This window comes from Gymnoscopelus microlampas, assembly GCF_963454915.1.
Source record: "Gymnoscopelus microlampas genome assembly, chromosome: 16".
In the NCBI taxonomy this organism is placed as follows: Eukaryota; Metazoa; Chordata; class Actinopteri; order Myctophiformes; family Myctophidae; genus Gymnoscopelus; species Gymnoscopelus microlampas.
In genome coordinates, this window is record NC_139953.1 from 30,647,157 (window position 1) to 30,660,257 (window position 13,101).

Consider the following 13,101-nt stretch of genomic DNA (forward strand, 5'->3'; position numbering starts at 1 on the left):
ATGTGTAATGACCCAGATCATGGTTGAAACTAGGTTAACTCACACATGCACATTAAACACATCATGCAGATTCTATCAGTCACTGGGGTTCATATTAGGTGATAATATCCTCTGCATACAGCCTGTGGTTTGAAGCACCACTGATGTTATAGACAGGCAGTTACTCTCTAGTATTTACTATTTATGCACTTAGATGTGATTTACTGTACCGTACATTTAAAAAGCCCACTTAGTTTCTCAACAGAGGGGAAGACCACTCATTTTCAACATTGAACCATGTCTTTAATACACCTTAGAGCTGTTGTGTGGAAATAAGAAAAAAGTCCCCCCCCCTTCTGTGTTGCCTAGAAAAGGATAATTGATTGAGGTCATGTGATCAGTGACATACGCAGGGTGTACTTTTGGCTGAGGGGGCGGAGCCTCTTTAATAAGGTGTATTGAAGACAATGTTGAAAATGAGTGGTCTTCCCCTTTAAGTAATTTGTGATCAGGACACCAGTGATCAATAGGCCAGCCTTGCACACATCATTTATTTGAAAATAGATTATTATCCACTTTAATTTGGTGCTATTTCACCAGTCAGAGTGATGATGTTGTTATAGCCTTTAGACGTTATTTACTACAGTAGTATACAGTGGTTTTCAATGATCAAGTTGGTAATACTTGCTATGCATCCTATGTCTATAATTCATTGAAGCATACATAAATGCATTATAATCTGATTATATCACTGTATAATTATAAGAACTAATTATATCACTAAGTATATATAACTAAGTATATCATGATGACACATTATAAAGCCTCTTATACTGACTCATAAGGTCAAGTATCATAGTACTTCATAATTGCTGGTCACTCAGTGACTTTTGCTTTTGGCGAGGATCATAGTATATTATGATTCTCATACTTATAATACATTATAATGATTTTGTAATGCATTATATATCACAGTTATGATGCAATTTAGTATGATCATATGTCATTATAAGTTGTCATTTGAAAAATAAATAGCATTCAATTTATGCAAGAACAACACACAACATTTCTGCTTACACCTTCAGGAATGTAATTACTTTACTTAAAGCACACAATGACCACTTATAGTGACTTATAATCACACTATAATGCAACTATGGTAATTATAACACTATGATCCTTGCCAAAAGACAAAGTCTGTGAGTGTCCAGCAACTGTCAAGTATTATAGAATGCTTATTATGTGTTATCATAATTGTTATAAAGAACTATGCTTATTTATGAGTTATTTTAAGTCTAATTAAACAGATTTATGAGCAGATTATAATGCATTTTAAGTATGCTTATAATGCCCTGAGGATTTGCAGTATAGTCACCAATGTGAGAGGAATGCTATCATCAGCTGGCCGCTCTCCAAGCTCATTTCATGCCCTATATCACACATCCACACGCGCACACTCACACACACGCACGCGTGTGCGCACGCACGCACACACACACACACACACACACACACACACACACACACACACACACACAGACAGACAGACAGACAGACAGACAGACAGACAGACAGACAGACAGACAGACAGACAGACAGACAGACAGACAGACAGACAGACAGACAGACAGACAGACAGACAGACAGACAGACAGACAGACAGACAGACAGACAGACAGACAGACAGACAGACAGACCTTTTGCCTCTGTTCACACTGCTCGATGCACATGTCCCCTCTCTCCCTTACTGGTGCAACACTTGATGATGGGTCGGATAGGAGGAACATTCAGCTAAAATAGCCAATGTATGTATACACTCACAACACGTTGTGAGCTTGTACATCGGTCAAGACATATGCTGTAGAGGGAGAAAATGAGGGGGCCAAGTATAGACCCCAGGGGTAACCCGATCAACAAAGTATTTAGGGTTTAAGTGGTTAACTGTGATCCTTGAACTCTCTGTCCTGCTGAACCTCAGGTGCGTAATGAGATGGAGACTCTGGTGAGGGAGCATGGGGTGAACTCCTTCCAGATGTCCATGGCCTATAAAGACACCATGATGCTGAAGGACTCTGAGCTGTACCAGACGCTGCAGACCTGCAAGGACATCGGGGCTATCGCACGCGTCCATGCCGAGAATGGCGAGCTGGTCGCAGAGGTACTCGCATACTAACTGTGCTTGCACTCATGCACACATTGTTTATAAGTATATCTATTGTTATGCCACAACCTGGGTTGAGCAATAGTTCGTCTCTCAAGTCAGACTATCTCTTCCACAGTCTTTGAATCTGTTACTGCCCGGTAAAAGTTGAGAACAGGAAGCTGTCATCTGCTCTTCAGACTGGAAGGGTATTCGACCAATCATGACGTGTTGTTCACAAAACAGTTTTTTTGATTAATACTTTATACATTTTCTCAGGTATAACAACATACACATACGACAACATCAACAGACAACACTGACACGTCAAATGAAATAGACACATCAAACAAAACAGTAGAAACAAAAAAATTAAAGTACACAGAAGCATACAGCATTCCACCTCAGCCAAAACCCCAGACAATAAGTTATCTAATAAACCTTTTCCAGTAGATGTAGCTTAATTAGAGCTGGAAACGCCCCAACATCGTGTAAGTGATAGAAACATTCCTTAAAGTGGCAGGGTCCCCTAGAATAAACAGACTGGGGGAGAAGGGGATGTTCAGGCCTGTCAGGCTGTCATCCTCTCTAATCTCTCATGTTTAAGTCCAATAGTCCTGAATTTTTGGACAGCTCCAGAGCATGATGCTCTAACGTACCATCCTTGTCCTGACTTTTAAACATATTTTTCTGCTAAGCAAATATTTAGATAGGCTTCAACTAATTTGGTTTCCAGTAGGACGCACAGTATTTATTTGACTGCACAGGCGAAACGGAAGTGGGGAAACGATATGGCATCCATTTTATTTTCTACTTGTTCTCAGAGCTTCCGTAGTAGAGACTGTTCGGTAGGTGGAAGCTTTTGAAAATCGTAGGAGCCAACATGTCTGTCTTGAGTGACTTTGCGATAGTTGAAGTTAACAGTTAATACAAATGTTGTACTTATGTGCATGTTTTTGTTTGTGTTCTCAGGGAGCCAAAGAAGCTCTTGATTTGGGCATCAGTGGACCAGAGGGAATTGAGATCAGTCGACCGGAGGAGGTGAAGCAATTTTTGAGATGTGAAATATATTCTACAAGGTGTACGATTTATTTATACCTCTGTCTTCTTCACGTCAACAGCTGGAGTCAGAGGCCACTCACAGAGCTGTCACCATCGCCAACAGGGTAAGTGTGCACCCAGTGCTGGATTTAGATAGCCAATCAGTCTATGGCCACATGATTTTTGCCATAGAGTGCCATAGAGTGTGACATATAGTTTATAGTTCTAGAACCCAGAAGTATGTGGTGTGGTAACATGCAGTGTAACACTGGTATCCCTATTTTGGGCATGTCATTATAGGCGGAATGTTTAAAAAATAACCACTCTACGAGATCATATGTAAATCATCTATTTTTTTGTTTTTTTGGGGTTTATGTGGTTATGTTATTATAATCGCGAAAGAATTACAGGATCTTAAAAATAGTGTTGATTTGTGGAGATGATGTTGTTGAACAAAATGTAACTTCCGGGTTTGTCTGCAAAAAGACGTTGTCCCTGTCGCACTCTATTTAAAGCCCAAATGATAAAACAACAAATAAATAAAACACATGGCTTAATCAGTTATGGATTGCATAAGCAAAAACTAGACGGGTGAATAGACAGACGGATGGATGGATGAATGAACGAATGAAGGAAGATGAATGAAAGCCCTTGTGATTGCAGGCCCATTGCCCAATCTACCTGGTGAATGTATCCAGTATGGCTGCTGGAGACATGATCGCTGCTGCAAAGATGCAGGGTGAGTACAACAGATTGACCAGAGAAAAGCTCAATGACAATGAGGATCACAGTGGGGATGGTGATGATGATAATTATGTGACGTGTTGTTAGCTTGTAGATTTGCTATTTTTGCACAACACCGTTGTATGACAAAGTGTAAAATACAGCTTAAGTGGTTAATCAAACTAATAGATAATAAAAAAAAACACTTTGATTGATTCGTTGATATAAAATGTAAAAACCTAAAACCAACATCCCAAAAAACACCTGCACTTATAGATTATTAGATTAATTGTAAAAGTAATTGATGAGAATAATTGCTAAGAAGATAATCTATAGTTGCAGCCCCCCAACTCATATTGACATGCACTGAATTTATTTTAAATCTCTCTATTTTACTTTCTCTCTCCTTGCATCTTCCATCCACTACCCCATCCCCTCCTTCTCCATCGTTCCTTCCTCTCTTCCCTCTATCCTTCCATCTTTTCCTCTCTCGTTCCAGGTAAGGTGGTCCACGCAGAGACCACGGTGGCCCATGCTGTGTTGAATGGGATGAATTATTACCACCAGGACTGGGCTCACGCTGCTGCCCACGTCATTGTCCCTCCGCTCCGCCTCGACCCCAACACACCCAACTACCTCATGGGCCTACTGGGCAAGTATGTCCTGCACACTGCTTGTATCGTAATGCACAAACACATGTAAACATTTATTCCTTTATTCCTTACAGTATGTATTTGCGCATTGAAACACCCAAACCCATACACTCACACTAGACAATGTAGTGAGAACAATATCAATTAAACAAAATGCACCTAAGGGTGAAGACCCTGTCCAGACCAACACTTTGACCTTTTCAGCCCAAAGCATAATCATCTCTTCAGAACAGCCGACTGATTAAGCCAGATGCACCATGGAGGATTCAAACCCCTAGTGTCTGCGGTGGTGGAGAGCCAACCGTTCCCACCCAATTTCACGAAATATGATAATTGCCTCCAAGGCAAAAGAAAATTAAGTAATAACAAAAGAAAGTAATGCTTGTCGATAGCATAATATTTAAGAGACGCTCACATCTGGAACCACACACACACCTGCGGGCATTTGTCCACCTTTGTTACTTCTGTCTCCCTCTCTGCTCTCCTTCTGCCTGTCCCAATAAATAAAAAAGATTGCTTTGTAATAAGAAATGGGGAACTTACAGTATTCCTCCGGTCAGGTGTTTTGCATATAGTTCAACAGAGTTGATGCATGACACTACACTACATACTGTAGCTACTGCTCAGACTGTATTGTGTCAGCTCAAATCTGACAGTCATGCCATCACAGATAAACATTACTGTAAGCATTGTGCACACATTAGGGTTAGGGCACAAATCAACTGTGTAGTGAAACACGATCAATGTGGCATTTGGGACACTTGATGCCCCAGCAGAAACTCTATCATTCTGGATCTGACAGCATGCGTAGATATCACAGTCATCAGCGTTTTATATGCACCGCTTCATAACGAGACATGTCAACATTAGATGCCTGATGGTGACTGTAAGAAACGTAAAAAATATTATGTAGACATTACATTTTTCAGTGTTAATTATTCATTTGTAACTCTGAGAGTGAACAAATGTAACCAAATGGACCTTTCTGGGTTCATTTGGTATGTTGTGTGTTTTCTCGTGGCACTATGAGGTGCTTTTAATTTTCTTTCAATTAACCGTTGATCTCCATGGACCGTGGATTTTAGGATCCACATGGGAATGGCTCCAATGTGGATCTCTGACTTCATGTGGCCATCCTGTGATGTCAGTCATCTATGACCTACAGTATCTATAATGTATGACTCAAAATTTGGGCCAGGCAACCTTGCCCAAATTTGCCCAATGACCCTCTTATGTATGGCTAGCCTTTTACAGTCACACCGTAAAAATCTCCTCTATCATGTGGTCTGTCGTGTTTTCAGTGACACGCTGAGTGTAGTGGCCTCGGAGCACCGCCCTTTTGGCACCAAGCAGAGGGCTCTGGGTAAGGAGGACTTCACCAAGATCCCGCATGGAGTGGCAGGGGTCCAGGACAGAATGAGTGTCATCTGGGAGAGGGGTGTTGTAAGTACACACACATTATGCACACACACACACACACACACACACACACACACACACACACACACACACACACACACACACACACACACACACACTTTCAGCTGTTTTCAGCATGGGCCAGCGAAGTTCAAACCTCTGAGGTTTGAATATATTGCTGTGGTCGTTCAGTAAAACCTCAGTGAGGACAAGTCTGTGTTGTTGTCGGATGACTATTTCCAAGACCGTTGTAAATTCACAGTTGATTTTAAGTCATGAGAAAAATGTCTGCTGTAAAGCTAGAAAAGTATCAACAGCGGATGTGTGCAGAACTGGACAATGTAGTTGACTTCTGACTTCTGACTGAGTTGTTTCACTTGCATTTGGAGAGATGGAAATGTTTATGATGAACTGAAGTATGTCTGGCTACAGGGTAGACATGTTTGGATGTACTGTCGTTTGTACAGAACCATGGAGCGCTTTCGCAAGCCTGAGGTTCTTGAGGCTGCTTAGGCAGGTGGAGCTTTCCTCCAGCGGTTTGCTCATGTGCGCATAAGTGCTACAGAAGCCTAGTGGAAGTGTTCCTTGTTAGTTTAACAAGGGACGGGAAAGCTGTTAAAATCCAGAGGACAATCTTCAGGGAGTGTTTCTATCTCATGTTCTTGGATGAACTGGGAAGGATCACTGATGGACCAGTTGATCCACTGGGTTCGAGTGGACTCGTCAGGCCTGGGCCTACCGCAGCTTCCTGGAGACAAGCCCACCAACTCCATGGCTGTGCCTATGATGCTGCTGTGCCTGCTCCAACAGCTGACCGAGGGTTGCGGCCAGGAGGCAGCTCACAAATACAGGGAGACAGGCACCTGCAACATGTGCAGAGAGGAGGAAACTCTATTTTGGAAAGTGTCTCATTGGAGGGAGAAGAGCTGCCTGGTTGCCTGGGGCGACTGCAGAACCCTGGAAGCAGGCTGGTTCTTGCTTCAGTTCTCTGCAGATCACCATGACAAGGACCTCCTGCAGATGGCACTCAGCAAATTCATAGAGCTGCCTTATCAGCATGGTTGGGACCAGGAGCATGGCGACCTCTTCTACTTCCTGGATGCAGATGGTTATTGACCCACACAGTTGGAGTGGAATATAAAGCTATGGTGCCCCCACTGTGAAGCTCTTGTTGCCTTTTTGATTTGATTTGATTTAATTTAATAGACATCATGGTTAAAAGAAAAACACATGTCACATGCTTTTAATGGAAACGTCAAGGATATAAACACAATAAAGTCAGTGACTTATTTCCATTGTGGTCCTTGGTCTGAGATAGACAAAAAATTACAACATAAAACAGGCAGCAACTTAACCATTTTCACTTTCACTTAAAGTTTTCAAGAATGACAGATCTATGTGTACAAGCTCACTACGCATTGTGCTGTGTGGTGATGGTCTATTTTTGCTACTTCTGCGTGACACTAGCTCTGTGACGACGATGTACATTGTACAATGAATTGTATTTTATATTTTGTGTTGTTGTTTGTTGTCCAGTTTGGTTGAGTGTTGAATGTTTAATGGACCACAATGGAAACAGCTTTTTTTGTGTCTCATCCATTTGCCGTTTTTAACCCATTATGTTATGTTTAGAGACTGTACCTCTAAAAACGGCAATAAAATATTGACAATCAATCAATCAATCAATCAATCAAAAGTGGTTAATTACTTTGGACTTTCCATTGTTTGCAGATTTTAGAATACATTCTTGACAATCTTGCCCTATGTAAACACCACACCTATGTAAACAACATACCCATTCATCATGGGTCATGGGGCAGGTGTGTTGCCTGTTAGTGGCTAACACTCATTGTTTGTGATTATCTGATCCATCCCAACAGGTGGCCGGAAAGATGGACGAGAACCGTTTTGTGGCAGTGACGAGCTCTAACGCAGCAAAGATCTACAACCTGTACCCACGCAAGGGCCGCATCATCGCCGGGGCTGACGCCGACTTGGTGGTCTGGGACCCTGACGCAACAAGGTACTGTATATACGGTATGCATATGTATATAAGGTACTATATCGTTGCTGTCGGGCAGAAACCTCCTGTATCTCCGTATTCTAACGTTTTGTGTTTTTTCGTAAAATAACTCCATGCTTTATCATACTACAGCGTCACACAAAAGTATCAAAAGTAGCAGATCCACAAGCTCGAAACTCGTTGTGAGCTTGTAGATCTGCTACTTTTGCTCTTTTTTTTATTTGAATCCTGAAAAGTAACAGTTTTGGAGGTTTCCACCTGACAGAGACGATTATGAACAACACAAATACTTGTACGAATTTTGCCTGCTGTCCACAAAAGGCAGTTCACATTTAATTTTTGTTCACTCACACTTTCACCTGCTCTATAAACATTTTCAACAAATTTACAAAACAAATGCGAACCAAAGAACAATGCAAAAATTACATTTTACATTACATCATCACAGATGTTTTGAAACGGTCAGCAATGCTGCGAGCATGCGTAAACAGTTTACGCATGCATGCACACATGCACGCACACACATAAACGTAAGATATCTACACGCACATAAACGTAAAATACTGTATATACACAGATTTACACACACACACACACACACACACACACACACACACACACACACACACACACACACACACACACACACACACTAATGTTTGTTTTTCTCTGAAGGACCATCTCTGTTAGCACTCAAGTTCAGGGTGGGGACTTCAACCTCTATGAGGGTATGCGTTGCCATGGTGTTCCCCTGGTGACCATCAGCCGTGGGCGTCTGGTGTGTGAAAATGGAGTCTTCATGTGTGCCGAGGGTTCTGGAAAGTTCTACGCCATGCGTACCTTCCCAGATTTCCTCTACAAAAAGATGGTACAGAGAGAAAAGGTACATAACAGTATTAATGCAGTGCACTATGAAAGGGAGTATTTTCTGGTCCCTGGGAGGGGAGATTACTTTACAGCTTTACCCAGCTGATGGCTGCTCAGGTGGCACTGATGAGGGCACGGGGGGGCCTGTTATTGGAAGTGTCTAGCTCAGGGACACTTTGACCTACTACTTCCCAGATGGCCTCTATACTCACTCATCTACGGCCGCTCCCTAAATACCACCCTATATTACTAACTGCACTATACCTATATTAATCTCGCTCTCTATCTGAATCTCAGGCTATTTATCTACATATCTTTGTATTGTATCTATTGTATCTATCTATCTAACAAGTACATGTATTAATCGATATATACTGTACATCTCTCACATCTGACTTTTCACATCTTCCCTGTCATTCTCAGACTCAGGGCTTAAAAGGAGTTGACAGGGACCCTTACTCTGGTGATGTGGCTATGGTCGCTAACTCTCTGAAGAAGGAGCTAGGGCTAGGCCCCATGGACGGAGAAACGCCCTCGAAGGCCTCGGCTCCTCGGGGGCAACATGCGGGTCGAGACCTCCATGAGTCCTCCTTCAGCCTCTCAGGTTGGTTTCAGTAATAGGATAAACTAGAAAAAGTGCTCCTCGGAGCACAACTCTCCGCCAGAAGACTTGTGTTGGTTCGAAGGTCGCGAAGGTCGCTATCCCTCTTGTATATGTAAGTGTCCTATCCATCCTGTCTGGGTAAGTGTCCTCTTCCGTTCATTCTGTGTAAGTGTCCTATCCCTCCTGTCCTATCCGTCCTGTCTATGTAAGTGTCATATCCCTCCTGTCTATATAAGTGTCCTATCTGTCCTATCTGTCCAATAAGACAGATAGGAACAATTGGACCGCGACTACTTGACTACTTCCGGTTCGAAGGTCTGGGAGTGAGCTAGTGGCCGGATTTTCGGTATTGGAATCTGGCTTATCACAGTGACACATGTATTTATAGGTCGCTATCCCTCTTGTATATGTAAGTGTCCTATCCAACCTGTCTGGGTAAGTGTCCTCTTCCGTTCTGTCTGTGTGAGTGTCCTATCCCTCCTGTCTGTATAAGTGTCCTATGTCATATCCCTCCTGTCTATATAAATGTCCTATCTGTCCTATCTGCCAATTATCAGCCATGCAGCCATTTCATGGTTCCCGTCTTACCTCACTCTGACAGTGGCGGAGACACTGTCAGAGTGATGCCATGTATATATAGGCCCGGTGGCGTCACTAGCCAATCAGATCACAGTATTTCACGTGTCACGTGAGGCTTGACCAATCGGTGTGTCATGTTTAGAAAGTGAAAACGCAGTGATAACAATACTCTCCTGGCGGAGAGTAATAATACACTGACTGATAGTGCAAATAAATGAAAACTCAAAATGTGTGAGTTAGTCCACTGACCACATGCTCCTTGTGAGTTGAAAGGACCCCAGTTCAAATCCAACTCCAGTCCCATCATGTCTCTCCCTCTCTCTCCTCAACTTTCCTCTCTCTGCACTCTCCTATCTAAATACTGCCACGGTTAAATCTTTAGAAAATGTGTTTTGGGGAGTTTATTGTTGGAATACAATCAAAGGATTCCAGTCACACTTTCTGTACTGGGAATAACATTTGTTTGCTAGATCATAATCGAAATGTTTTTACAAACCATAAATTAAATGAAATGATACTGTGGCTGTACCAGTATGGCAGAATCTTTTCTTAATGTGTCTCTTTTCTCTCAGGCTCCCAGGTGGATGATCACGTTCCTAAGAGGTCCTCAGCCCGTATCCTAGCCCCACCTGGTGGCCGCTCCAGTGGTATCTGGTAACCACGGATATCGGTGCATCTACACTCCGAGCCTCGTTGTTTTGTACATATCTGAACAACCAGGAAAACTGCACTGATTTTCAACCACAGGATTAGAGTCAGAGGGGAAATCAAATTCAATGGCTGCTCTGTGATTGGTTGACAGTCTTAAATGATTGGTGATATAATTGGTGATCAGTGATTTGCCAAAGTGACTTTCCGTGTCTAATTTGTGTCTGATTGGAGCGATTTACCTCATTAATTATATGAGAGGGAAAGGGCTAATTATGAATTAAAATGATTGCCAAATTCCAGCTGATCACATAAAGCATAGGTGAATTCTGTTCATTGTTTTGTCACTTAGTGTCCCTACAACAAACATTAACAAGACGGCGAACTTCTGTGAAAAGTCAAAACCAGTACAGTTTTTAATGGTCTGAACCGAATCGATGTTGACTGAACTATTTAAACAATTGTAGAAGCTGAATTCAGTGAAATTATCTATATCCCCCTTTCACACACACTCGCATATGCAGTACACTGTAGACACCATAGCTTTAGAACCACATGTTTCTCATTACCAAGCACACACCATGGTTTGTGTGTAGCCTACCCCCTGTTGTCGGTTCTCCTAGTGTATCATGGGTTTTTGACATTTTTATTTGACTATTATCATTTCTTATGGATGAACTGTGCTGTGTGGTGATGAAATCCAACTGCTTCTAACAATCTAGACTGTGAGCTTAGCACTCCACTATCTAGCTATAGACAAGACCCCACTCTCACTTCCACTGACTGAGAATACTTATATAGCCCACATTCATCCGAGTTCTGCATGGGAATGTACCATGTCTTTAGATTACAAGTCAAGGTTTGTGAACCTTTCTGCCTGACATGTTAACAGCGTTGCACAGGAACAGACCACTTAGGACCAAATGAATTCAACAACTACTCTTTCACACAAATAACCTTTTTTTGTTCCTATGTTGTGAAGAAACTCAATCGTTTTGCCTGAAAACGTCAGGTCTGATAATCTAGAGACCTTGTGAAGTACTGACAAAGATGAAGAGAAGTCAGTTCAGACAGAAGGACATGAGTGATTTGTTTAAAGATTACAGTCAGAATAATTCCTCCAGGATAGAGCAGATGAAAAGCCCAGGCTAAAGTATGGGGTTTGCGTGTGACAGAATTACAGTGAGCTCTACTGCAAAGAATAGAAACAGTTTTGATTGCTGAAAAGACAAACTCCCTTTGCAGATATTTTACAGACAGATTATTACTATTGTTTAACTACCCAAATGATTATACTAATCTTCAAATAATGTGCAAAATTACAGTCTGTAAATCCAATTTCAAGCAGGGTGCGTAATCCAAATGTACTGTAACTAATGCTAACTTGATTATGTTAATAAGCATTATATAGGCTAAGTATTCCTGTGGATTCTGTAATCAGCCATCTGTAATTGATAAAGGTAAAGGAACAGGGTGCGTCTCTACAAGGCAGGAAGACTGAACTGCACAGACTGAGAACCATGACTCTCCAAACTATCCATGACTCTAACGATGTCTCCCATTCCTGTCTAACAGTGTTATATTTATACAATACCATGTCTCCTTATCTGTGTTATATATTAAGGATTTTATTTTTAGCTCAAAGAATATCTGTGCCAATGTGAATCACCTGTGCCACACCAAAACCCATACACGAGGAGTACCGCGTGGAGATGGGTGGAGTAAAACATCTCTAAGGAGTTCCGCAGGTTTAACAACTGGTGCTGTTTTTTTAATGATTACTTCCTATGGCATTAGTTTATTTTATTGTTGGATGGTTTAGTTGTTTTGAAGGCACTACTGTGACTGATCAGTGGCTGTGTGTTCGTAGATTCTTGTGTTGAAAAGTGAACCTGTTGAATCTATTAATGGCTGCTTGTTTCTTACCACAAGAATGAGTGCAAACAATAAAGCTGAAAAAAAAGCAAAGTCTTGAGATTGTCTCATTGTGTTGCTTGTTCTAGTAAAAGAGTTTATGTGCTCACGGCTAATTACTATTTCAAGGTTGTTGATTGGGAATTAGAAAAATAAAAATTTAAGAAATGAACTGACATGCTTGGCTAAAGTGACTAAAAATAAGTGTAGCAAGCCATAGAAGAAAAATACATGATTTCTTTCAATTTCACAGGAGGCCTGATGAATATCAATGACACAATGCTTAAACTAAAACAACTTTCTCCGGGAACAATGGGCTCTGTACATGTACTGTAGTCCCAGTTTTCAGAAGGTGGCACACCTGTTTCCTGTTCCAGTTCATTTTCCCATAGCTTTATTTGATTGGTTCAGCAGCAGATTTGAACTGGAAACATGTGAATGTGTCATGTGCGTTTCCAGTTCAAATTTGCTGCAGCCAATCTAACAAAGCTGGAAAGGGAAAATGAACTGG

At 41.6% G+C, this 13,101-nt stretch overlaps 1 protein-coding gene and 1 pseudogene across 2 annotated transcripts in view; both read left to right on the forward strand.

Moving 5' to 3' along the window:
- The window catches only part of LOC311062671 (dihydropyrimidinase-related protein 5-like), a 32,986-nt gene extending 20,459 nt beyond the window's left edge, over positions 1–12,527 (forward strand). Inside the window, exons 5-14 of the mRNA XM_084081878.1 lie at positions 1,958–2,137; positions 3,092–3,160; positions 3,241–3,285; positions 3,824–3,899; positions 4,383–4,539; positions 5,838–5,979; positions 7,836–7,978; positions 8,654–8,861; positions 9,269–9,449; positions 10,601–12,527. Coding sequence (XP_083938004.1) covers positions 1,958–2,137; positions 3,092–3,160; positions 3,241–3,285; positions 3,824–3,899; positions 4,383–4,539; positions 5,838–5,979; positions 7,836–7,978; positions 8,654–8,861; positions 9,269–9,449; positions 10,601–10,686 — 1,287 coding nt within the window. The 3' untranslated portion in view covers positions 10,687–12,527. The remainder of the gene's footprint in view (positions 1–1,957; positions 2,138–3,091; positions 3,161–3,240; positions 3,286–3,823; positions 3,900–4,382; positions 4,540–5,837; positions 5,980–7,835; positions 7,979–8,653; positions 8,862–9,268; positions 9,450–10,600) is intronic.
- On the forward strand, positions 6,240–7,143 carry LOC311063819 (N-acylglucosamine 2-epimerase-like; annotated as a pseudogene). Its single transcript has 2 exons — positions 6,240–6,262; positions 6,345–7,143. The product of its transcript is annotated as an N-acylglucosamine 2-epimerase-like (transcript).
- Positions 12,528–13,101: the final 574 nt, after the last annotated feature.